Raw genomic sequence first — 22,165 nt, forward strand, 5'->3', positions numbered from 1 at the left:
TAAAATAGTTTAAAAAAAAACAATTTTATTATTTGTTTAAAGTCAGTTCATTACAGACTTACAGGTATCTTTCGGCTTTCGAGACTAGACTGTTCAGTTTTTGTGCTGGGGGTAAACATAATGATCACGCAGATAGAGCAACTTTTCAAAAAACACAAATGTCAATGTGGTGTGAGGAGCGCTACGAAAGTAGATGGGCCAGAAACCCTTGTACATCCCATGTAATCCTTCGGTTTTAACGATCCTAGTAAAGCAATCTATCAGGCCTTTGTACATGAGTCCACGGCCCTTTTCATCCACTGGCTGATTGTACATCCTAGTGGTGACCACGTCAAGGGGTGAATTGGCCACCGACACAAAGGTCCCCGACGTTAAGCCGGCACAGAAAGAGAGGAGAACCGGATGGCTGACCCACCCATTATCCTTCAGAAATGCCTTGGCCTTTGGAAAGGTGCCGATCTGGACACTGGAGGCAACCAACGTTCGGTTCAGGCTAGGTAGAGCTGCGCGCCAGAATCCTGCAATGCCATTGGTCCGGTAAATGTGCTGCAGGGCATCTATCATCGAGGTGTGCTTGTGCTGAAATCCCACGGCAATGGACTGAACAGCCTGGGCATGCTGTTGGGCCTTTATCTACAATGGAAACAAATCAGATAACAAGTTCTAGGCGATGTAATAGTACTCACCATGTAGAAGGGACTGGCGAAATAGGTCCCCGTACAGCCGCCCAGAGCTCCAAAGAACATGCCCTTGTAGAAGGATATGGAGCCATCCTCATTCTGCAAGTATCCCAGCTCCAATGCGTTCGAATAAACACTTAGCCTATCGTTAGGAAAGGGTATTTACAATGCATTTTGCTTAAATTAACTATTTTTAAGGGTAAAAGTAACGACTTATTTAAAATGTTTATTACGCGGCAATGGTAGATAAGATAAGCGTGCATTTATCATTATTTCGGGAGACTGGAAAGTAACACCTTACATTACTTGGCATTGCATAATTTCATGGTCACTTATAAATAATTGGTTTAAAACTCCCTCTAATATACATAGTAAGAATATTCATTAAATGATTTAGATGTTTATGGTTGGAAATGAATGTCCATTACAATGCATACATATGACAACGACCGTAGCACTTGCCTGACCGAGTTGAGGACAAATTGGTAACACAGTGCCGGAGCAAGACCCTTCTCCAATGCAAGGAGTCCGTCGTTGCGGGCTATCTGCCACATGGCCTGGGCAATATTCCTGTAGGGCTCCACATAGGTTCCTCGGGCCGCCAGCTCTCCCTGGAGCTGCATTCGCGTCTTGACCACATCGATGGGATTGGTGAGCACCACCGCATTCATCGCCGCCACCCCACCCAGCACAAAATCAGACTTGGTCATCCTTTCAACTCAACTTTGGAAATAGTTGATCTTACGTTATCATTTTGTTGACATAAATAGATAGTTGTCGCCAGAGTTGTAAAACCACCGATTATTACATTTATCGAATTAGTACTTCTCATTTCTAAACTAATGGAGGTTAATTGGATTAATTTGACTAATTTAAATACTTTTTAATGTAGTATATTATAATATTTCAATATATTTTGTAATAATAATTTTTGAAATTAATTGGATATCAATTTTGATCGATAGTATCGATAGTTTGCGGACTTTCAGGATTGTTCTTGATTCGCCTTTAGACAAAAAATAATACTATTTACATTTGTTGAAAAGATCGATTTTTTATTTCCGCATAAACCTTTTCTTAATCTTTACTTACCCTCTTCATTGGCTTAAATTTAGGTTGGGATTTTTGACTGCAGGATCTGTCTTTTCTAGCAAATACATAGATTTGGAATATTTTGAATGATAATATGCAACAAGGGAGTCTAGAATGTACATAACTACCTAGAGTAAACGAATGAAAACAAAAGGTCATAATAAGTAAAAGCTTTTAAGAAATTGGCCTTAGTAGTGAAGATCGTACTTTTCCCTCAGGGCAATCAGTTCATCAAAGAACAAAAGCACCAAGGTGGAATATGGAGCACTCCTCAGGTAGATGGGCCAAAAGCCCTTGTACAACCCATATACCCCCTCCGACCTTAGGATCTTCAGCAGACAGTCCAACCAGCTCCTGTAGTAAATGCCCCGACCTTGGGCATCAACTCCCTGATTGTAGAGACGAGTGGTAATCACATCCAAGGGAGTGATTGCCAGCGACACAAATGAACCAGCGGCTAGGCCAGAGCAGAAGGATAGGATTGTGGGATGAGTTACCACTCCGTTTTCCTTCAAAAGACTCTTAGCTTGGCCAAAAACTGCGATTTGAACGGCGGAGGCAACAGTGGCTCGGCTCACATTGGCCAAAGATCCTCGCCAGAGTCCAAAGACGCCATTCTTCCGGTATATCTTCCTAATCGCATCGCTCATCGAGGCGTGCTGATGCTGATAACCAACGGCGATCTGTTTGGCTGCCTGTGCCTGAAGTTGCGTCTTGATCTGAAATGGAAATGTAGCTATCAGCAATCTTATCTTATCTGAGCTAGACATTGTCAAATGTTCGCCAAAGCAGACACCTCCAATGTTTGATTTACATAATCGCTTACCAGGAAGAAAGGACTGGCACAATAGGAACCCACAACGCCGCCCAAGGCGCCCCAGAACATGCCCTTTGCAAAGGAGATCTCGCCTTTGCTGTTGTGGACCCAACCCTTGTCTACGGCATGGGTGTATATACTCAATCTGTGGATAGAACACATGCAAAGAATAATATTGGACAACTCATTTGGATTACCACTTGTACCTACCGAAACGAGTTTATTACAAACTGAAAGCATAGGGCAGGAGCCAATCCTTTCTGCAGGCCAAGAATTCCATCGTTTTTGGCCACAGTCACAAAGGCCTGGAAGACACTCTTGTATGGCTGAGCATGCGATCCTCGGGCGGCCAGCTCTCCCTGAAGCTGGATGCGTGTTTTGATCACCTCCACGGGATTGGTGAAGACACCAGCTCCCATGGCAGCCACGCCACCCAGCACAAAATCCGACGTAGCCATCAATGAGACGTCCGTTCTGTATCACAATCTAGTGATCACTAACGCTACACTTGCGATAAGCAGGTGCTTAAGACTTGAGAACAATATGTGTTAAAATGTAACAGCCTAACTGGTTTATTTCACAAAAGTATTGCACGGTTAATGGCCACAGGAACAGCTCTTAAATTACACTACTGAAGGCACAAGATGGTTCTGGGGCTTTGCTAATCTAAGAGATTGGAACTAGGACTTTTAGCTACGAGCTACAGACTAAAGCCAGATTTAGGCAAACAAATTATGCGACAACTTACATACATTAAATTTTGTTTATCTGAACGTGGCTTAACAATAAAAAAGAAAGTGTATATTTGCGGGTATTAGAAAATATTTTAACAAGTTTGTACTTAAATTAATGCTACCTAGCCAGTGATCTTTGGGGTCATTGATTACTATACTTTGTGCGTACGGCGATGAGCTCGTCAAAGAAGAGCAGTACGAGTGTTGAGTGGGGGGCAATGCGCAGGTAGTTGGCCCAGAAGCCCTTGTACATACCATAGACGCCCTCCGATCGCAGGATTTTCACAAAGCAGTCAAGCCAGCCGCGATAAAGAAGACCGCGTCCCTCGGCGTCCACGCCCTGGTTGTACAGACGCGTGGTAATTACATCTGGCGGCGTTATGGCCACCGACATAATGGATCCCGCTATCAAGCCAGATGCGAAGGAGTTCAACGTGGGCTGCGTCACCAGATCGTACTCCACCAACAGGGCTTTGGTCTTGCCAAAGGTGGCTATTTGGGCACCTGATCCCAAAGCCGCCCTGGGCAATGCGGCCACAGATCCTCTCCAGAGTCCTCGTACTCCATTCTTGGCGTAGATTTGACGCAGGGCATCGCTCATTGAAGTGTGCGCATGCTGGTAGCCCACTGCGATTTGCTTGGCAGCTTGAGACTGCAGCTGAGTTTTGATCTGGATGCAAAAGAAAGGAACATAGATAATGATTTAGTAACCTTAGTACATAAAAGGAAAATTCGAAATTGAGGATGAAATCAAAAAAATCGAATGGTCTTAATCGGTACGAACAATAAAATATACTTGTTAATTGATTGTGATATGCAATTTAGCAATGGTTTTTTCCGCTTTTAGATTTTAAAAATGTAGATATTTGCTAAAAATAAATTAGTTATGTCATAAAGTAATAAGCGATGTCAAACCATAGACAGGCAGAGAAAATGGAATATTTGGAAGTATGATACTTCTGCCTGGATATCTTGAAACACTAATCTTTAGATACTGATAGACAGTTGCCAATAGAGGCTCTTATCTATGAAAGGTCCATAATGTTGATGAGCACGCGGCTCATTTAGATAAGCTATTTGTTTATGTAACCTCCCGCAACGTCCCCACTATTGGCATACCAGAAAAAATGGGCTGGAGCAGTAGGAGCCCACGACGCCGCCGATGGCGCCCCACATGAGTCCCAGTCCGTAGGACACCTCGCCACTTCGGTTGTGCATCCACCTCCTCTCCATTGCCTCCGAATAAATGCTGAGTCTGGCGAATGCAAATTTGAGCTAATGATTAATAAATATAAAAGCATTGGTAATGTGTAGTCCCCACCGGAAGGAATTGATGATGAACTGAAAGTACAACGCCGGTGCAAGGCCCTTCTGGAGTCCCAGAACGCCATCGTTTTTGGCCACCGTGACAAAGGCATGGACAATTCCTTTGTAGGGCTCCACATACGTGCCCCGCGCCGCCAACTCGCCCTGGAGCTGGATCCGAGTCTTGATCACCTCGATCGGATTGGTGAAGAAGGTGGCACCCACGGAGGCTAGGCCGCCCAGAACAAAATCCGATGTAGCCATGTAATCACGAGTTCCGTTGAGGATAGTAGTTGACTAGAAACTGTTTTGCCGCCTGCTGCGGAATCTCTGTGGCTCTAAGAAGCCGCACGTTGCGTATGTACCGTGTATTTCATAATTCTCCGCCGCGATTAGCTGGCACTAGTGTGCTCTCCTCGCCCGTTATACAAATATAATATAAATTTGGCGAGCAATATAACTTAGTTGCAGTGGAGTTGCCACACTGTCGCGAAATTAAAATAGTGTTATTCTGCTTTACGTTAAAGAGCTAAGAATAAAATAAATAATACTGCATGGTAAATTTAAATTTCAGGGAAAATAGGTTTTAGAACGTTAGTAACGGTACGGCGAAGAAATCACTGTGATTTATATGTTTGACCAGATCCGGCAACTCTACTGTTTCCTAGATTTATTGTTAGCTAGTCAAAACAATCATAAGTTTGACTTTCATGTCAACATTAATACGGTCGTTGAGCCAAAATATTTATATTTTATTGCACTGAGTGAATTTTTAGGGGAATATTACATATTTGAAGTGACCACTTTAATTACATCCGTATTTATTTTGGTCCCTTGTTTGAGAGCATCTCTAATTGGCGGGAAACGGACCAGACCGGCAGCACAGGTCGCTCTCTTTCCTTTCGAGCTGTCAAAGCGCCGAAGACGTGTGTGCGTGTTATTTTCAGCTGCATTTGTTTAAAAAAGTGGAATAACATTTAACAAAACCATGACTTCGCATCCGGTTTTCATAGACCTGTCCCTGGACGAGCAGGTACAGTAAAAATGACCAATTTAAGCCGTGTATTTGGGCAGCCCGTGGTCCGAATTGAGGTTATGTCTTCCTCTTGCTGCAAAACAAAACTAATATTTTTCGCAATTTATTAAAAGGTGCAAGAGCTGCGCAAGTATTTCAAGAAGCTGGGAGCCGAAATCTCATCGGAGAAGTCTAATAAAGGTGTGGAGGATGATTTGCACAAGATCATCGGCGTCTGCGACGTTTGCTTTAAGGATGGTGAGCCCTCACAGATTGACGGCATCCTAAACAGCATTGTTTCCATCATGATCACGGTGAGTAATGCGGCATACAATATGAACACCATATAATACATTTCTATATTTTAGATACCCCTGGATCGCGGTGAGAACATTGTGCTGGCCTACTGCGAGAAGATGACCAAGGCTCCCAATCTTCCCCTGGGCAAGGTGTGCCTCCAGTCGTTGTGGCGTCTGTTCAATAACCTGGACACCGCTTCTCCCTTGCGCTACCATGTGTACTACCACCTCGTGCAGGTGGCCAAGCAGTGCGAACAGGTGCTAGAGGTCTTCACTGGTGTGGATCAGCTCAAGTCCCAGTTTGCCAACTGCCCACCTTCGTCGGAACAGATGCAGAAGCTGTACCGCCTTTTGCACGACGTGACCAAGGACACCAATCTGGAGCTGTCTTCCAAGGTTATGATCGAGCTGCTGGGCACCTACACGGCGGACAATGCTTGTGTGGCCCGTGAGGATGCCATGAAATGCATTGTGACTGCCTTGGCCGATCCCAATACATTCCTGCTGGATCCTCTGCTGGCGCTGAAGCCTGTGCGCTTTTTGGAGGGCGACCTGATCCACGACCTGCTGTCCATCTTCGTGTCGGAGAAGCTGCCGGCGTACGTGCAGTTCTATGAGGATCACAGGGAGTTCGTCAACTCGCAGGGATTAAACCATGAGCAGAACATGAAGAAGATGCGTCTGCTGACCTTCATGCAGTTGGCCGAGAGCAGCCCAGAGATGACATTCGAGACGCTGACCAAGGAGCTGCAGATCAACGAAGACGAGGTTGAGCCCTTCGTCATCGAGGTGCTGAAAACAAAGCTGGTACGCGCACGTTTAGATCAGGCCAACCACAAGGTCCACATTACATCCACAATGCACCGAACCTTCGGAGCACCACAATGGGAGCAGCTCCGCGATCTGCTGCAGGCATGGAAGGAGAACCTCAGCACAGTGCGCGAAGGCCTAACGAGCGTCTCCTCGGCGCAAGTGGACCTGGCTCGCTCCCAAAAGCTGATACACTAGGCGAACCACTTCCGAAAACTGCACTGATGATGAACAAATGCTAGCCTCGGGGCAATGGAGTTACGACCTAAATTATTTTCAAGAATGAGAGGGCTGGATAACTTGAATAAATTTATAAGTAAAATCGGTAGCAAACAAGTGTTTTGATAAATGCGAGGAATACTTTAATAGCTTACAATTAAGTTGTATTGTTTTTAAAGGCATTTAACGGTTTTCACAAAAATCCTTTTCAGGAATTAAAGTAAGATAATAAAAATAGCTATACTGATAAAGAAATTCATTTAAAAAGTAAATTGGTAAAATTTGTTCGTTTTTTGTTAACATTTAAATACTGCATTTTACTGTAAGTTGAAACTTATCTTACTTATTTGAGAAGTATCTTTTAAAAGTGAAGTCAAAATATTTCTTAATCAATGTAATAAAACTGTCTAATACTAGGAAAGAAAACCGAAAAATAGCCTATTCGAGTATTTAAGTAGATTTTCCTGTTGATCAATTACAGCTCCTCGTGCACGTTTGAGTGCTTACGATCCTTTTCCTTTGGGAATCCCCAGAAGTATGATGGAAAGCCGTGCACATCTCGTTCTCTCTTTACGAATGCCGAGTAGGAGGAGATACAATTGCCGATAAAGTGGTTTGACTGTCCGAGTATGGCCAAGTCCAGGTATGGATCATCCTCTGGTAGCTTGTGCACACTGATGCCCATGCGACTGAGCGCCGTGTTTAGTTCGCCAATCATGTGGTTGGAGTCTGATGCCACAAAAACTGATTTGATTTCATTGTCCGGCTGCGTCTGGCGCACATTCTTAATGGTTCTCTTTAGCTGGCGGATGATGGCCTCCTTGGACGGCATGCAGAGCTCCGGGTAGAGTGCACCTCGTTCATTTTTATAGCCCAAGCACTGCGGCGAGGCAAACAGATGCTGGCTATCCTTGACGTGCTCACAGGCTCTCACCCAATCGATGCCGTTGCGCAGATGAATGCCCAGGAAGGCACCCCGCGGCAACTGCTCGCGGATGAAATCCTTAGATGCGTCCCTATACCTTTGACTCCACTGCAAGTAGCGCTGCAGTTTGCAGTTTTCTAGCTGAACAGGAAAACTAGCTGGAGCTCCGGTGAATGCGAGTACGGGATATGATTCTGCAGGATATTTGTTTTGCCACTTGGCGGCTTCGTTGCTATGGTGCACATCAAAATGCAGGGGCGCATAGAACTCTGACCTCACAAAGTCGATGTGAAATGTGTCCCAAAAGGGACCGAAGGGATTCCCATCCTTGGCGTGGCAATTGGGCTTGTCTGGATTGTTCTTCTCCTGCTGAAGGCTATATCGCTCCTTGTAGCAAAAGGACACTCGCTCCGATTCCGGCCAAATGTCGTCGGCCAGGTGCCACATGAAATCTGCCATGGTGATGACGCGATGGTATTCCTTCAGGGGCTCCACTTCAAAGTATGTGTTGAACGGCACCTGCCGGGATCGTAGTTCGCCCCTGCGGTACTCCACCCACGGCGGCAGGATCAGGGTGCGATTAAGCGCCTTGGCGAAGGCCAATGATCCCAGGAAGTGGTCGGCCTGGTTGCCAAAGCGTCCTTTGAAAAACCCGGTTTAGTTGGTGTTCACTGGTGATTTCGAAGTAAAACTTACCCATACAGGGGCAATAAGTGAGGTAGCCATTGGGGTCGCCCCCTAATTGGGCGTATGCTGAGCTAATCAATAGAAAAATTAAGTTTACAAAGCGGAGCTTCATTTTAAGCCACTGCATTCTGCCGGCTTCGATTTTCTCTGACCAGGTGGCAGCACTGTAAGTTAGGGTGGTTCTATTTGCAAGCTTACAAAATGTTTGAAATTCTTTTGCTTATGATTTGATATAGTATATAAATTGCGTACTTTAAATATATATTTACAAGTTGGTGAAATGTTTATTTTAATTTAATTTTCCTACTATAGACCAAAAAGCTTAGGTCTGGCAACCTACTTTTTTCCAATCAGATGTTATTGTTTACATGAAACTTAGGATATTTACTTTAGACTTAAACCAAAATTGAACAAAAATAATAATGTACAGCCTGTGAGTATTTATCTGATAAAAGTTGTTGTATTCATAACCCTTAATTCTATCCCCAGCAAGGAGGTGCTCCGGGCTCTTCACAGTAGAACGAGACCAGCTCTCATATGCCGGCGGAACTTTACGGAGGAAACTCAAAAGCCAGAAAGTATATTTAAATGGCGAAAACCAATTGGCCAGCACACCGGAATCAATATATACAATCATGGACTGCGCCAAAAGGTACCCTTAATCCTACGCAATCCCCAAATGGTCACCTGGTACACTTGCGGACCCACAGTCTATGACTCCGCGCACCTTGGCCATGCCAGCACCTACGTCAAGGTAGACATCCTGCAGCGCATTCTCCGCGATTACTTTAAAATCAATCTGGTGACGGCCATGAACATCACGGATGTGGACGATAAGATCATTAAGCGGGCTCAGCTCGCTGGACTTGACTGGCAGAAGATGGCGCGAGCCTATGAAGCGGAATTCAGCCAGGACATGTCGCGTCTCAATGTTCAGCCGGCTGATGTGCGCAGTCATGTGACCACCACCATGCCTGTTATTATTCAGTTCATCCAGCAGCTAATTGACGAAAAGCAGGCCTACGTTACCCCGGATAGCTCTGTTTACTTTGATGTTTCGAAAAGCCTGAACTATGGAAAGCTTCAAAACATAGGCCTAAGCGAGGAGAAATTGGAGCGAGGATCCATCAAACGGGACAGTGCCGACTTTGCCTTGTGGAAGGCGCGTAAAAGTGGCAGTGAGCCCACCTGGGCTGCACCATGGGGTGGCGAGGGTCGCCCCGGTTGGCACATCGAATGCAGTGCCATTGCAGGTCTTTTCTTTGGCCGCCAGTTGGATTTTCATGCCGGCGGCTTGGACCTGCGTTTTCCGCACCACGAAAACGAGGAGGCGCAGTGCTGTGCACGGTATAAAACTGACCAGTGGGTAAACTACTGGTTGCACACCGGACAACTCCATATGGTTGGAGATGCTCAGAAGATGTCAAAGTCGCTGGGCAACACGATCTCAGTGTCGGAGCTGCTTAAAAAGTACACCGCCGATGAGTTTCGTATGGCCTGCCTGCTGTCCAATTACCGCAATGCCATGCCTTATAGCGATCAGTTGATGGTTACGGCTCGCCAGACCCTGCAGCGGTTCAAAAACTTCCAGGCAGATCTGAGTGCGTATACACAATTCCTGAAGCCCGTCCACTTATTGGATGAGGGAGCGCTAAAGGCCCAACTGACTCACACAGTAACCGAATTCGATAATTGCCTTCGCGATGACTTTGATACTGCCAGAGCTATCAGCGTGCTAATGGATCAGATGAGCAGCATAAGTCGCTGCATAAATGAGCAGCAAGTGGACGCGCAGGAGGAGCCCGCCTACTGCATTGATCTACTGCTGGCAGCTGGGAACTTCATAAACCGTGTCATAGTCACATTTGGTCTATCGGAGTTGCAAGATAGAGAACCGTTGCAGGAAAAGGTTTCCTTTTCGGATCATGGCATTGATCCCTCTTTGCTTGTGAATGATGTGATAAACGTTCGAGGGAGAATGCGGGAAAGGGCCACCTCCGGAGATGTAAAGAACCCTCAGCTCTTAGCCGCCTGTGATGAACTGAGGAGCCTGCTACAACAGCACGGTATACAGGTCCGCGACCACAAACAGGGCAGCTCCTGGGTGTTTGCAGTGTCTTGCGAAAAGCCAGATAGTAAGAGCAAAAGCTCTGCCGAATAAATGTTAATATATTATTCTTTGGATCGTTACTACATAAATGCATCTCTCATGCGTTGTCGGAAGGGTTGGTCGGGCGCCACTGCGTGCTCTGTCTTGTATAGGTCTTTAGTGATGAGGTAGTCACGCACCAGCTTAAAGAATGCACCCATGCTGGTAAACGCGACGAAGCTGATGGAGAGGACAAAGTGCCACTCGACACTTTCTGCGCTTAGCGACCCTATCTCTACTAGCAGCACGGCAGCCTGAAGAATGGCCAAAGTGGAATAAATTATGGTGGGATTATGAAAGAGTTTCTGAAAAAAAGATTAAAAAACATGGGTTGGGTATATCCAAAAGAGCCCAGTTCTAAAATACTCACATAAAATCGGGCATGACTGGCGTTTCCCGGAGTGGCCACAGTAACCATACCCTGACTTCTGTACAGGCCCCCGTTGTGCTTTACCACAGTGCCGTGGTTGTAGGAGGAGTATTTCGACCAGGTGAGGGCACTGGCAGCCACTATTAGCTGCGAAGGCGCTGGGTCACGGTCAATGCGCTGCCAGCAGCCCAAATGTAAAGTAGCCCGGTGTAACGTATCACTATACTTAGCAGGATACAGGAAAACGGCGCATAGACTGAAAGCGCCCAGGCAAACGATAATGCAGTGCTGCGCAGCTCGTAGCACATTGTATTGGACACTGACGGCCAGACAACAGGGTACCAGGCCAGTGTAGTATGCATTCACCATGGAGGTGAAGATGAGCTGCTTGAAACGCTTGTTGAAGTCATGTCGGAGTGTCTCCACCTCGTCCCTTATGTTGACCGGATTGGTGGTGCAGCTGTGAACCGGTAGGTCGTTGATATACACGCCCGGCAGCTCAAATCTGGTGCGCAGGAAGGGCTCCAGCTGGAAGCCGAAGATCAACAGGTAGATGACCACACTATAAAAGTGAGTGTAAGAATATCTTTTGTAATGATATACTTTTCATTCTTACGGATACGACAGGAAGAGCAGAAGTATGTATGTGTGCTGCTGGTATAGCTTCATGGCGCAGAAGCCCAAGGACAGTTGCACAAGGCCTCCAAATCCGTACTTGATTCCCAGACGGATAAGATGCCGGCTCTTTTCATTTCCCTTCCTGATCTTCACCAGCAGCAAGCAGTAAATCAGTCTTCGCGTATTGAGTATGAGCAGGAGATAACGAAGATACGGATCAATCAGCTCGATGTTCTGAGTGTAAAAATTGTTGATAGATTAGTGTCCTTAATGATTCAGTTGGGGAATCACGCCAAACCCACCACCATGTGCCTGGTGTGCGCCTGTGGCAGCCACCAGTTGGTTCTGTAGATGTTGATGAACTGAACGATGGCCGAGCCCATGGTAAAGGCGCACATGATGAGTTCGCTGAGCCACTCGGATGTGGTGGCGTGCTCCGGGAAGGGAATGTGCTTGGGCATCGCTGTGGCCGGCGTCTGGGATTGGCCCTGTTTAGGCGCCAGCAGGTGGGCGAAGGAATCATGTGCTTCGCTGGAGCTGCTGCCATCGCTACTGCGCTCGTCGTAGGTCATTTTGATTGGTTTAATCGCTTGTACTTGGAGCTACATTTAAATAAATTCAAGTGACAATGTTTTTGTGCGGGTGGAGGACCTGACTTTGCACCATTTACAGCACTTTTTCTGGCTCAAAATCAGTGCTGAACACCGTAGAATGCTTTGCGTTCATGAGGCACATTTGTAACGGGTAATAAAGATACTTCATTTCTTATATTTTATTAATTTTTAGGTAAGTAGATTTGTATAAACTACTAACTAAAACTTTAGTTCTGATATAGTAAACAAAGCTGTTATAACCCCTTCTGATTTAACACCACGCCCCTGACAGCAGCTGACTACACTTTGAACGTTAACCAACATTAAACCGGCTGCTTGTTTATCAGCTGTCCATTGGTTTTGTAACTGATCCACAGAATAATCAAAAGTATATATTAAAGTACTCCAATACAACCGAAAATGATGCGCTACGAGGGTAACGAGCGGCTGGCCGATGAGACAGCGTGTGCGGGAGTGCGTGCGGATCTGAAGATGTGCCTCCTAGAGAGCGAATGCTGCAAAATGGGCAAGACGCCTCGCCAGTGCCTCCAGGGAAACAACGTTCCATCCGAGTGCCAGGTGCTCCGCAACACCTTCTATGAGTGCAAGCGCTCCCTGGTGGGTCTCTATAAAATATCCATAATACCCCCAGCTATCACATATCACCCTATCACCCTTCTTTCAGTTGGATAACCGACAGCGTTTTCGAGGTCGCAAAGGCTACTGAGCTTTAAACTTAAATTATATTATTAAGCGCTTAAAATACAAAAAATTACACACATAATCGGGCTTAGTCCATTAATTGCGACGCCGACGGACGCGAGAGATACGCCAGGCATTGGGCTCCTCGTACTTGTTGTACAGCGGCTCCAGGCGCTGATTCTTCTTGAATTTGCTTAGCTTCGTGGGGTCCGAGAAGCGGAAGAAGGACGGAGCAAACTCTACCAGCCATTTGGGATCGATAGTGGTGACCTCACGCATATACTCCTTGGTGGTCTGCACCAGCTCGTGATAGATGACCCACTCTGGCTGGCGATTGAAGAGAGCACTCGACGGATGGATGTAAACCACCTGTGAATCGACGAGGGTACGATATCCCTCCTGTGGATCCTTTTTCGCTGCATTGCGGAAGAATCCGGAGCAGATAGCCTTCTGAATTCGCACAGAGTTTTTTCCAGCAGATACCACATCCAATTTATGTCTGTCCATGATTCCCAGCAGCTGCTTCCTCACATCCTGGCTGCGTTTCAGAGTTCGGATCTGTACGAAGTTTTCGTAGCACCAGGCATTTGAGAATTTGTTGTTCTTCCAACTGTTGTAAACGGCCAGCAGCGTCAGATGGTCACCTGTGGAGAAAGGATCGTTAGTAATTGTTCCACTCGAAATTCCACTTACGGCTGATTGGAATGAGGATTGACTTACCTTCCGCCTGATTGAATTTTGCCTTTTTCTGATCCGCCAGTGCCTGCTTGTCCTTTGGCCTGTAAAACACGTTCTGCACACTGAGCATCGATACAATCGTCAAAATCTCATCGGAGCACTGCAGAGCGACGGACATTATAAGCATCTTGGAGAGATTCGGCTCGAGGGGAAACTCGGCCATGCGTCTGCCCAACCGGGTAAGCAGGCCTTCGTCATCCAATGCTGAGAGGGAATGTAGTTGCTCAAGCGCCATTACCAGCGATTCCACAGGCGGGGCGTCCATGAAATCAAAGTGAAGCAGATCGTTTATCCCCATAGTCTTGAGCTGCAGTACTGTTGTGGCCAGATTTGTGCGCTGGATTTCCGGCACCGGAGTGGGCAGCATTTCATCTCGATAAGCACGTTCCGTATAAAGACGGTAGGTTTTTCCTGGGCCTGTACGCCCGGCTCTGCCCGCTCTTTGCTTTGCTGCTGCTTGTGAAATTGGAGTGACCACCAACGAGTCCATGCCCGTTTTCGAGTTGTACACCTTCTGTTTCACGAAACCAGGATCTACCACATAGAAAATACCATCGATCGTCAGGGAAGTTTCCGCAATATTGGTGGCAATAACAACCTTTCGGCTTCCAGCGGGTGCAGGATCAAATATACGCGTCTGCATTTCGGATGGCAATGCTGAATACACCGGCAGAATAATCAGCTCGGGGACATCCGGTCCCAAACTCTTCATTCGCTCGTACAGAATTTCGCAAGCCGTGTCGATTTCTTCCTGACCCGTAAGGAAGAGCAGAATGTCACCAGGAGGTTCTCGCAAATGGATTTGCATCACTGTAATCAGAGAGGCATCCAAATAATCCGTCTCCGGTTCCTTAGTATATAAAACCTCCACGGGAAAGGTTCTTCCGGGAATTGTGAAGATTGGCGCCTTGAAGAAATACTGCGAGAACTTCACCGCGTCCAAGGTGGCGGATGTGACAATTAGCTTCAGTTCTGGTCGCTTTTGCACGGCTGTCTTGAGCAGGCCGAAAAGTACGTCCGTATGGATCGTCCGTTCGTGAGCTTCGTCCAACATAATGACCGAATAACTTTTTAACTCCGCCTCCATTAGGCACTCGCGGAGCAACATACCATCTGTCATGTACTTAATTATGGTTTCCGGACTGGTGCAATCCTCGAAACGAATGGTGTAGCCCACTTCCTGGCCTAACCTGCAACCGTACTCCTCCGCCACACGCTTGGCCACCGACATGGCAGCCACTCTTCTGGGTTGGGTGCAGCCAATTTTTCCTCTAGCAGTGAATCCACATTCGCCCAAATACTGGGTGATCTGTGTGGTCTTTCCCGAACCAGTTTCTCCAATCACAATGAGGATCTGGTTGTCCGTGACCGCTTTGATCAGATCATCACGCAGCTTGTATATGGGCAACGACTGGCGCTGCTCCACTAGCGTCAAATCAGTCTTCTTACCGAAGGAGGATTTTTTGCCACCAATAACATGCTTCTTCCATTCTGGAACTTCAGCGGGAGCAGCACCCATTCCTCGCATGTTGGCCGCTAGGCTGCGGCTTTCTTCCTCCGGCAGTGGGTCAATCCAATTCTTATTAAGGCTCGTGGGCAGAGCTTCCATCTCTTGTTCGCGTTGCAGCATCTTCTGCTCGCGTCGTTCCTTAGACAACGCCGACTGCATCATGGCAGCTTGAGCTAGGGAGCCATCGGGATTTTTTACAATTCTGACTGGAGACAGATCATGTAAGGCTCTACCGTGCCCGGAGAGGAAGGGTGGTTCCTCTTCCACAATCTCAATTTCGATATCGGCTTCATCGTCCTCATCTTTCGGCAATAGGCCAGTTTCCTCGTCGAAATCGGGCATCTCACTTCTGTCCAACACACCGGAACTAATCATCTGCTTGATTTCCCAGCGCTCGGGACTGGAGATCCTGGTCACACGTTTCCTGGACTCGTGCTCGTCACCATCCAACCCATTGCCTTGCAGATTCAACATCGATGTGCTGCTACTAAAGGGTCCATCTGGGTTTCGATCCCTTAGAGACTCGTCGTCTTCTGGCGCGTGTGACAGTGGATTAAGATCCCTTCCGGAGTCCTGGTCGACCTCTTTCATTGACAAGGAAACTTTTTGGCCAGTTATTGACATAACTTTCACTTTAACAGTCTGATTCCGAGTGACTACCTCCGTTACATCTGTCACGCGTCCTTCTGCTCTTAGTTGTGAGATGTGTACTAAGCCTTCCCAGCGTTTCCGCAGTCCAAAAAGCTGTACGAAGCAGCCAAAGGGTACGATATTAGCTACCTTGCCAGAGTAGATCTTGCCCGCCTCCGGATCATCGGTCATGGCGGCAGTCGGTGGAGGCATCTTTTCACTGCGATCCTTCGAGCGATCTCTCCTATCCCTACGTTCTGTGGAACGAGATCGGCTTCGTCTTCGGCGTTCGTGGCGATCTCTTGAGCTGGACCTCCTGTGGCGTCGCTCTCTGTCTCGATCGCGATCCTCGCGGGACCTGCTTCTGCGGCGATTATCTCGGGATCTGCTGCGACGACGGCGTTCTTTGTCACGCGATCTGCTTCTGCGGCGATCAGAGTGTCTATCCTCCCGCGATCTACTGCGTCGTTTTGTGTCTCGATCCCTACTTCTGCGCTTGTGGCGGTCCTTGGAACTGACTTCCTTTGGTGGTCTTGCCACTGTGTTTACCTCGCCGGGGGCCAGCGCTTCCAGCTCCATCATAGCTGCATCCACATCGCTCATATCCGGTTGTTTGTGCGTTTCGGAATGCTTCTCCGGTTTCACCTTTTCTTCGCCATTGCTCTCCTCCTTTTTGCTAAAGGTGTCGTTGGGCAAGGCAAGGCCGGGGAACATTTTCAACAATTGCGATTTCTTGTCTTCCTTCTTGTCGCCGCCAGTTTTCTCCTGGCTAGCGCCGCCAGGTCTACTGGGGCGCATAAGATTAATGATGCGCTGCAAGTTCTGGACCAGGGAGTCCGGGAATTCGGCGCCATTCTCCAGGAGAGCCTTGCGAAATGCATCGTATGTACGATTTTTGTTTTCCAAATCGATGATAAACTCGGCCAGGTCCTTGTCGTTGATGCCCAAGTGATTGTCTAGCTCCGTGCAGATCTTCGAGACCAGCGAAAGGTACTCTAACTTCTGCAGCTCGTCCATGCCGTCAGAGAGTACTTCTTCAGCTAAATTTTCCAAAATTTGTGGAAATTTCAGAAAAATTTCCCGCTGCAACAAAACGCGATCAGCTGTTTTAGCACGCCGCGGTGATGCCAAATGCGTGAAAACAACTGAACAAGGTGGCAGCTCTAGCCCCTATCACTCGGTTTCTGACGCTCCGCTTATTTTTGTCGCGTTTTTGTTGTCAAAAATAGAAATAATCTCTATTTAAATCAAAGATACATCGGAATATGTCTTCGTTCTTCGACTGCTTCAATGATTTTCTGCAAAGCGGAGGCAATTTAGTGCAGAATGTGTCCCAGGAGCAGGGACAGAAAATTGCGGCCCAGCCACTGGACGGCGTCATAGAGCTAGTGCCGCCCACCACCCCCACGCCCAGCGAGAGTGTAAGTACCATCCTGCACAGAGGAGTAACTGCTCCACGTGTCCTTCATCTGCAATATTCCTTTCGTTGGCGTTTTGTTGTGAAATAGAATAAATACCAGCGCGGGGCCTGAGGTTCGGGGTAGTCGCAGAGTTGCCAGATAGAGTTTTTATTTTCAGATATGGCAAGGCCACTTTGGGCACGCCATATTTTGCAGGAACGAAAATTCGCGTTGTGTACTAGCAAATACCAGAAAATCAATAAGAATTGCTGGTAAAATTGTTTAAAATCAGTGCGAATCGCGAGTGACCTTTGATTGGGCCGTAGGCTAGGGGGTTGAGGCATTCGCAGCTGTTTCTTAACGTCACAAACGCGACAACGACGTAGAAAAGAAGAAGAACGTCAACTTTGGGTAGCCAGTTAAAAGCATTATTAATAATTAACAATGAAGGAATTGTCAAGTGCCAGCAAAAGTCAGGCGCAAACCTCAGAGGGCAGAGGCTCCATTATAACCTACAGTCCCAGCAAATTTCTGACTCGCGTTGGAGCAGGCAGAACGACATTCAGCACACATACACACACATCAACAGCAACGTCGGCGGCGGCGACGACCGCAACAAAAACAAACAATTCGCCAATGGGCGGATCCAGTGCCTCTTATTATGTGGTAAAGGCCGGCTCCCTGGGCAGCGCTGCCTCCATGTCGGGCTCCATCAAAGTCAGTTCTCCGCCAAAGGCGCCGCCGATGATTAAGTCACCCGCCCTGGTCGTTACATCGCCCTGCACGCCAACAGAGAGTGTAATGTTTAAACTAGAGGCACCATATCATCACCCACTAACCAGCTCTGCATGCGCCCTAACATCCCCAGCCCGATCACTCACCTCACTAATGTACCTGTTTGCCGGCATTAAACACTAATTATTGCTTTTATTCTTTAGTCCAGTACCATTTCGGCGCCTAGTGAATCCTCATTTAGCGAGAAAATGGAGCACAGCTATATGCGAGATACGCCAGTGCGCAGCGATGTTACCAACGGCCTCACGCCCGCAAGGAACATTCTGGTCCGCCATCCGCCACAGTGTCCCAGCTGCCATACATATCCGCCGCAGCAGGAGGAACTGTCCGAGTTGCAGCAGGCACATGTGCCGCCCTACGATGAGATCGCCGCCAAGGAGGCAATGAATGAATGCGCTCGCATTGCCAAATACGTGAAGAACAACAATTCGGATGAACAAGATTGGGTGGCGCGCGTTAATAAGTGAGTTCTCGACTCTAGTCGATAGAAAAACTGAACCATTCAATATCTCTCACCACCACACAGATTTAATTGGACGCCCACGCAGGAGATGGTTTTCGAAAAGGTCTGCGCAATTCTGGACCAGGATCAGTTGGCTCGCCTGGCCAACGACAAACGCCAGCACGAGCCTATTCACCGTCGCATAAGCTCGGACAAATCCGCGTCCAGGTTTCGTAAACTTCTGGCCAGCGTGGCTTGGGAGTCACGCATTACGCAGTGGATTCATGCTCTCCTAATGGAGCACTTATCGCCCTCATATATGGCCTCATACCTGGAAATTCTGCAGACGCTGAAGACCAAGTTGCCCACATTAGTGGACAAGATGCTGTTTGGAAGGCCATTAAATAATAGTCAAGAGCTGCTGGCACCGGTGATGAAAAAACGCTGGGAACCAAATATCCTACCCAAGGGTCGTCAACTCACGCATAACGCCATCATGGTGGTGCTGCCCACAATGCCGACCAGTGGAACAGTGTCGGATCGCATGCAGAAGTGGTACCAGTCATTGGCTACTATCACTCAGGTCGTTCAGATTTCGCTGCCGAATACGAGTATGTTTACTACGAGATCTACCTAGTTTTGCTTATTTAACTATTTCACTTTTATAGACAACCGAATTGGCAATCAGAATCTAGACCAGGTGTCTGAGACCATCGTGTCTCTCACACGCGTCAAAATCAATGAATTGCGCACAGACAACCCGAACCGTGGCATAATACTCGTTGGATTTAATGCTGGAGCTGCCTTGGCCCTGCAGGTTGCTCTTTCGGAGAGCGTTGCCTGTGTGGTGTGCATGGGATTTGCCTACAACACCATGCGTGGGCCACGGGGAACCCCCGATGATCGCATGCTGGACATAAAAGCACCGATACTCTTTGTCATCGGTCAAAATTCGGCACGCACAAGTCAGGAAGAAATGGAAGGGTTGCGCGAACGAATGCAGTCTGAATCTTCGCTGGTGGTAGTGGGAAGTGCAGATGATGCACTGCGTGTTCCCAAGAGCAAGCGCCGAATAGAAGGCGTTACACAGTCCATGGTTGATTATATGGTTGTCGTAAGTTCAAAATGGGAGTTTTGTAATACAACAAGAGATCTGTATTAATACATAATATAATTTGCAGGAGGAAGTCTTTGAGTTTGTAAACAAAACGCTAAGCAATCCACCTGGACCGCGGATGCCCACATCTTTAATGCACCAACAGGGCTACCAGCGACAGCAAAAGCAGTCAGCTCACATCCTGGCCGATGGAAACGCAAACAAAGCTGTTCAGCAGATGCGTAAGCGAAAGATGGACGGTACTTTAGACGACTCAATGGGACTGCCGTCCAAATCAAAGTTTCTCCCTCACAGTAAGTACCAGTATTCCAAGTGTAAACCATTACAACCTTATCATCCTACCATCCATCCCGCATGTTCACTCACTAATCATCACCTAACAAAAACGTTCCCAATCAAAATTAATCCATTGACCAAGATCGCGTCCACAAGCCGAAGCCACCGCGCCTCATTGATCCGTTTGCTGTGAAGCGAAAGGGTAAATTCATTTCGGGTCTTCCTCTAGTGCCACTTGTGGCTGTCTCCCACGATTCATCAACTAACATTTTTACCCCCTCAGTTGGAAGACCCCGAACACGCCCCCTTCCCAATGTCGGTGGCTCGGCACGCTCTGTTAGACAAAAAGGTGCACCTCATCCAGACAAACCGAAACTGAGCAGCGAAGAACTAAACCAATCCATTGAATTCATACTAGATGATGCCCTGGACTATGAAGATGGCCAAACCACTGCGGGTGGGTCGGCAGGCGTGCCAAAGGTGATAACTCCCGCTGTTTTGGGAAAACAACTGCCGCCCGTCAATCTCGCAGCTGGCACCAAGATTAAGATGATCCCATCCAGCCAGTTCGTTCAAATCAAATCGCTACCGACACAGGGCAAACTCATTAATTACACGCTGAACAAACCGAGTGTCGGGACAGCTAGCACCGCCACCATTGGCAGCATTGTAAAGACCCTACCAGTCTCATCCGTTGGTGGCCAGCAGATCTTCACCCTAAAAACGCCCTCGGGACAAACGCAGCAGTTTGCAACAGCAGCAACATCATCAGGAGCAGTTGGCTCATCGACATCAACAGGAACGGGACAGCAAAAGTACACAGTGTTTAAGAATGCCAACGGCATGACCATGCTGCATCTTACCAAGAGCGTACCCACTGCAGCTTCTGGCAGCAGCTCTGGGAGCATGGATTTGTCCAACATTATCGATATGCCCATTGTTTTTGCCGACAACGAAGGCAACATCCCGGAGCATCAACAGGCGGAGAAGGATATTAAGACAGGTACGTTAAGTGGAATGAAATGATATTCTCGATTTTAATTAAATATTATTCACAGCCCCCATTCGAAGTGCCAGCAAGAGCCCGCTGATCATCAGTCAGAAAATCATAAAGGAGGCTAATAAACCCTCAGGCATGGTTAGCAGTGGAAGCCTTGGTGGTGTCAGCAAGCCGGGAAATATTGTGCTTAACAAAGGCCTTCAGCAATTGCTTACCCCTTCAACCGGCGGCACACTTACCACTCAGAATAAAGTCGTGTACCTTAACCGGAGCACAATCAAACCAATGGGTAATATGGTGTCTGGTGCTCATCGTGTCCCTATACGTATTGTGAGCAGCCCAAAGACAGGAGGAGCAGTGACGACCACAGCTTCCAGTAGTCCCATCATGGTCGATCCAGCCACAGGATCTCTGGTTACCAAAACCGTCAATGTGCAGACAATCAAGCCCACTGGTTCTGTATTGGCTCAAGGCACTATCCGTCAAGCGGGCAGCGTGGGCAGCAAGGCCTACCCCCAGTTCCAGATGATCAATACGGGAGCTTCGGGATCGTCCAAAACGGTTGCTGGAGACGGCAAGGGTTCTGTACGAAACATCTATTTTAAATCCGCAACCGGCCTCAAGCAGCTGCCAGTGCAGATGCTGGGCAATCGTATACCGGGTGGCGCCGTTGTTTCGTCATCCGCATCAGGATCTTCCGGTACTCCTGGCGTGCGACGAGTGGTCAACATTGGGCCCGTTTCCAAGGTGACGGCCACGTCGACAACACCATCTTCGACAGCTGCTACTTTAACTCAGAACAAAATGTAGAATTGGACAATGTTTTAATTTTGTGCCTCTTACATTTTAGTAATTTGATGATAGCTTTTGTAAATATGTTAAGCCATTAATTAATAAGTGATTAAGGCGTCTTGAATTACCCATTTCCCTTGATTGCAAGGATTATAATTTCGTTCAAATAAAGAACAATGTAAATCGACAAAAAGTTTATTGTATGTTCTGGGAATTCGGAGAACGCTTCGCTTGCAAACCTGTGCAAATTCCATATCTGGGTTTCAAGTTACCATACCAACGGCCTGATTTGATATGTGCTGGTCCTATGTGCAAACCTTATGGAAAGGTGCTATTGCCTTTGAGAGACGGAGCACAGGAAGCAGCAGCGGCGTGGGAAAAGTATTCAAATGCTTATGCTCGAAGTGCGTTAGCCCAAGATTTCGATTTCTCTGCCCTTATGCAACCAAG

The 22,165-nt window shown here is 47.4% G+C and overlaps 10 protein-coding genes across 19 annotated transcripts; 4 read left to right on the forward strand and 6 right to left on the reverse strand.

The window, feature by feature from the left end:
• Nucleotides 1-62: 62 nt before the first annotated feature.
• Nucleotides 63-1,455, reverse strand: LOC122612301 (solute carrier family 25 member 35). Its single transcript, XM_043785814.1, has 3 exons — nt 1,143-1,455; nt 687-822; nt 63-633 (listed from the first exon to the last, which is right to left on the reverse strand). The coding sequence occupies exons 1-3, from the start codon at nt 1,388-1,390 to the stop codon at nt 94-96; spliced, it is 924 nt and encodes a 307-aa protein (XP_043641749.1). The 5' UTR covers nt 1,391-1,455; the 3' UTR covers nt 63-93.
• A 280-nt stretch (nt 1,456-1,735) lies between these two features.
• Nucleotides 1,736-3,049, reverse strand: LOC122612893 (solute carrier family 25 member 35). Of its 3 annotated transcripts, none has more exons than XR_006325654.1 (4): nt 2,800-3,049; nt 2,599-2,734; nt 1,901-2,491; nt 1,736-1,827 (listed from the first exon to the last, which is right to left on the reverse strand). XR_006325654.1 is itself a non-coding variant. In XM_043786763.1 (4 exons), the coding sequence occupies exons 1-4, from the start codon at nt 3,045-3,047 to the stop codon at nt 1,897-1,899; spliced, it is 900 nt and encodes a 299-aa protein (XP_043642698.1). In that variant the 5' UTR covers nt 3,048-3,049; the 3' UTR covers nt 1,746-1,896. The 3 variants fall into 3 exon arrangements, 2 of the variants coding, with proteins under 2 accessions (XP_043642698.1, XP_043642697.1); XM_043786763.1 differs by having other exon boundaries at nt 1,746-1,900; nt 1,980-2,491; XM_043786762.1 differs by having other exon boundaries at nt 1,746-2,491.
• An 88-nt stretch (nt 3,050-3,137) lies between these two features.
• On the reverse strand, nt 3,138-5,092 carry LOC122612894 (solute carrier family 25 member 35). Its single transcript, XM_043786764.1, has 3 exons — nt 4,645-5,092; nt 4,443-4,578; nt 3,138-3,993 (listed from the first exon to the last, which is right to left on the reverse strand). The coding sequence occupies exons 1-3, from the start codon at nt 4,890-4,892 to the stop codon at nt 3,466-3,468; spliced, it is 912 nt and encodes a 303-aa protein (XP_043642699.1). The 5' UTR covers nt 4,893-5,092; the 3' UTR covers nt 3,138-3,465.
• A 263-nt stretch (nt 5,093-5,355) lies between these two features.
• On the forward strand, nt 5,356-7,080 carry LOC122614319 (eukaryotic translation initiation factor 3 subunit M). The gene is made up of 3 exons (XM_043788881.1): nt 5,356-5,661; nt 5,778-5,957; nt 6,012-7,080. The coding sequence occupies exons 1-3, from the start codon at nt 5,617-5,619 to the stop codon at nt 6,948-6,950; spliced, it is 1,164 nt and encodes a 387-aa protein (XP_043644816.1). The 5' UTR covers nt 5,356-5,616; the 3' UTR covers nt 6,951-7,080.
• A 128-nt stretch (nt 7,081-7,208) lies between these two features.
• LOC122614318 (GDP-fucose protein O-fucosyltransferase 1) lies at nt 7,209-8,723 on the reverse strand. Its single transcript, XM_043788880.1, has 2 exons — nt 8,593-8,723; nt 7,209-8,537 (listed from the first exon to the last, which is right to left on the reverse strand). Exons 1-2 carry the CDS (start codon nt 8,708-8,710, stop codon nt 7,447-7,449), a joined length of 1,209 nt encoding a protein of 402 aa, XP_043644815.1. The 5' UTR covers nt 8,711-8,723; the 3' UTR covers nt 7,209-7,446.
• A 166-nt stretch (nt 8,724-8,889) lies between these two features.
• On the forward strand, nt 8,890-10,758 carry LOC122614316 (probable cysteine--tRNA ligase, mitochondrial). The gene is made up of 2 exons (XM_043788877.1): nt 8,890-9,016; nt 9,073-10,758. The coding sequence occupies exons 1-2, from the start codon at nt 9,006-9,008 to the stop codon at nt 10,742-10,744; spliced, it is 1,683 nt and encodes a 560-aa protein (XP_043644812.1). The 5' UTR covers nt 8,890-9,005; the 3' UTR covers nt 10,745-10,758.
• Nucleotides 10,735-12,405, reverse strand: LOC122614317 (transmembrane protein 39A-A). Its single transcript, XM_043788878.1, has 4 exons — nt 12,023-12,405; nt 11,719-11,954; nt 11,103-11,664; nt 10,735-11,037 (listed from the first exon to the last, which is right to left on the reverse strand). The coding sequence occupies exons 1-4, from the start codon at nt 12,290-12,292 to the stop codon at nt 10,774-10,776; spliced, it is 1,332 nt and encodes a 443-aa protein (XP_043644813.1). The 5' UTR covers nt 12,293-12,405; the 3' UTR covers nt 10,735-10,773.
• A 191-nt stretch (nt 12,406-12,596) lies between these two features.
• LOC122614320 (cytochrome c oxidase assembly factor 5) lies at nt 12,597-13,097 on the forward strand. The gene is made up of 2 exons (XM_043788882.1): nt 12,597-12,931; nt 12,999-13,097. Exons 1-2 carry the CDS (start codon nt 12,734-12,736, stop codon nt 13,038-13,040), a joined length of 240 nt encoding a protein of 79 aa, XP_043644817.1. The 5' UTR covers nt 12,597-12,733; the 3' UTR covers nt 13,041-13,097.
• On the reverse strand, nt 13,043-17,009 carry LOC122614313 (ATP-dependent RNA helicase DHX8). The gene is made up of 2 exons (XM_043788868.1): nt 13,736-17,009; nt 13,043-13,659 (listed from the first exon to the last, which is right to left on the reverse strand). Exons 1-2 carry the CDS (start codon nt 16,908-16,910, stop codon nt 13,112-13,114), a joined length of 3,723 nt encoding a protein of 1,240 aa, XP_043644803.1. The 5' UTR covers nt 16,911-17,009; the 3' UTR covers nt 13,043-13,111.
• Nucleotides 17,010-17,055: 46 nt separating this feature from the next.
• On the forward strand, nt 17,056-21,881 carry LOC122614314 (KAT8 regulatory NSL complex subunit 3). Of its 8 annotated transcripts, XM_043788871.1 has the most exons (9): nt 17,482-18,091; nt 18,232-18,551; nt 18,615-19,141; nt 19,199-19,644; nt 19,712-19,940; nt 20,066-20,125; nt 20,207-20,272; nt 20,342-20,926; nt 20,982-21,881. In XM_043788871.1, exons 1-9 carry the CDS (start codon nt 17,738-17,740, stop codon nt 21,731-21,733), a joined length of 3,339 nt encoding a protein of 1,112 aa, XP_043644806.1. In that variant the 5' UTR covers nt 17,482-17,737; the 3' UTR covers nt 21,734-21,881. The 8 variants fall into 8 exon arrangements, with proteins under 8 accessions (XP_043644809.1, XP_043644810.1, XP_043644811.1 ...); XM_043788874.1 differs by lacking the exon at nt 17,482-18,091 and adding an exon at nt 17,056-17,314 and having other exon boundaries at nt 20,207-20,926; nt 20,982-21,880; XM_043788869.1 differs by having other exon boundaries at nt 20,207-20,926.
• Nucleotides 21,882-22,165: the final 284 nt, after the last annotated feature.

Source organism: Drosophila teissieri, chromosome 2R (assembly GCF_016746235.2).
Source record: "Drosophila teissieri strain GT53w chromosome 2R, Prin_Dtei_1.1, whole genome shotgun sequence".
Lineage (NCBI taxonomy): Eukaryota > Metazoa > Arthropoda > Insecta > Diptera > Drosophilidae > Drosophila > Drosophila teissieri.

What these genes read in the sequence shown, in the direction of transcription:
- LOC122612301 (XM_043785814.1), bottom strand. Translation starts at nt 1,390, where the DNA reads ATGACCAAGTCTGATTTTGTGCTGGGTGGGGTGGCGGCGATGAATGCG. An exon ending in TTTGTCCTCAACTCGGTCAG is followed by an intron (nt 823 to 1,142) that starts GCAAGTGCTACG and finishes TCCTAACGATAG; the next exon opens with GCTAAGTGTTTATTCGAACG. An exon ending in TCGCCAGTCCCTTCTACATG is followed by an intron (nt 634 to 686) that starts GTGAGTACTATT and finishes TTTCCATTGTAG; the next exon opens with ATAAAGGCCCAACAGCATGC.
- LOC122612893 (XM_043786762.1), bottom strand. Translation starts at nt 3,047, where the DNA reads ATGGCTACGTCGGATTTTGTGCTGGGTGGCGTGGCTGCCATGGGAGCT. An exon ending in TTTGTAATAAACTCGTTTCG is followed by an intron (nt 2,735 to 2,799) that starts GTAGGTACAAGT and finishes TTCTATCCACAG; the next exon opens with ATTGAGTATATACACCCATG. An exon ending in GTGCCAGTCCTTTCTTCCTG is followed by an intron (nt 2,492 to 2,598) that starts GTAAGCGATTAT and finishes TTTCCATTTCAG; the next exon opens with ATCAAGACGCAACTTCAGGC.
- LOC122612894 (XM_043786764.1), bottom strand. Translation starts at nt 4,892, where the DNA reads ATGGCTACATCGGATTTTGTTCTGGGCGGCCTAGCCTCCGTGGGTGCC. An exon ending in TTCATCATCAATTCCTTCCG is followed by an intron (nt 4,579 to 4,644) that starts GTGGGGACTACA and finishes TGCATTCGCCAG; the next exon opens with ACTCAGCATTTATTCGGAGG. An exon ending in GCTCCAGCCCATTTTTTCTG is followed by an intron (nt 3,994 to 4,442) that starts GTATGCCAATAG and finishes TTTTGCATCCAG; the next exon opens with ATCAAAACTCAGCTGCAGTC.
- LOC122614319 (XM_043788881.1), top strand. Translation starts at nt 5,617, where the DNA reads ATGACTTCGCATCCGGTTTTCATAGACCTGTCCCTGGACGAGCAG. An exon ending in ACCTGTCCCTGGACGAGCAG is followed by an intron (nt 5,662 to 5,777) that starts GTACAGTAAAAA and finishes ATTTATTAAAAG; the next exon opens with GTGCAAGAGCTGCGCAAGTA. An exon ending in TTGTTTCCATCATGATCACG is followed by an intron (nt 5,958 to 6,011) that starts GTGAGTAATGCG and finishes TCTATATTTTAG; the next exon opens with ATACCCCTGGATCGCGGTGA.
- LOC122614318 (XM_043788880.1), bottom strand. Translation starts at nt 8,710, where the DNA reads ATGCAGTGGCTTAAAATGAAGCTCCGCTTTGTAAACTTAATTTTTCTA. An exon ending in CACTTATTGCCCCTGTATGG is followed by an intron (nt 8,538 to 8,592) that starts GTAAGTTTTACT and finishes GGTTTTTCAAAG; the next exon opens with GACGCTTTGGCAACCAGGCC.
- LOC122614317 (XM_043788878.1), bottom strand. Translation starts at nt 12,292, where the DNA reads ATGACCTACGACGAGCGCAGTAGCGATGGCAGCAGCTCCAGCGAAGCA. An exon ending in CGCACACCAGGCACATGGTG is followed by an intron (nt 11,955 to 12,022) that starts GTGGGTTTGGCG and finishes TTTTACACTCAG; the next exon opens with AACATCGAGCTGATTGATCC. An exon ending in CTGCTCTTCCTGTCGTATCC is followed by an intron (nt 11,665 to 11,718) that starts GTAAGAATGAAA and finishes TCACTTTTATAG; the next exon opens with TGTGGTCATCTACCTGTTGA.
- LOC122614320 (XM_043788882.1), top strand. Translation starts at nt 12,734, where the DNA reads ATGATGCGCTACGAGGGTAACGAGCGGCTGGCCGATGAGACAGCGTGT. An exon ending in ATGAGTGCAAGCGCTCCCTG is followed by an intron (nt 12,932 to 12,998) that starts GTGGGTCTCTAT and finishes CCCTTCTTTCAG; the next exon opens with TTGGATAACCGACAGCGTTT.
- LOC122614313 (XM_043788868.1), bottom strand. Translation starts at nt 16,910, where the DNA reads ATGGACGAGCTGCAGAAGTTAGAGTACCTTTCGCTGGTCTCGAAGATC. An exon ending in AAAATTCAATCAGGCGGAAG is followed by an intron (nt 13,660 to 13,735) that starts GTAAGTCAATCC and finishes CTTTCTCCACAG; the next exon opens with GTGACCATCTGACGCTGCTG.
- LOC122614314 (XM_043788869.1), top strand. Translation starts at nt 17,738, where the DNA reads ATGAAGGAATTGTCAAGTGCCAGCAAAAGTCAGGCGCAAACCTCAGAG. An exon ending in TGGTTGATTATATGGTTGTC is followed by an intron (nt 19,645 to 19,711) that starts GTAAGTTCAAAA and finishes TATAATTTGCAG; the next exon opens with GAGGAAGTCTTTGAGTTTGT. An exon ending in GTTTGCTGTGAAGCGAAAGG is followed by an intron (nt 20,126 to 20,206) that starts GTAAATTCATTT and finishes TTACCCCCTCAG; the next exon opens with TTGGAAGACCCCGAACACGC.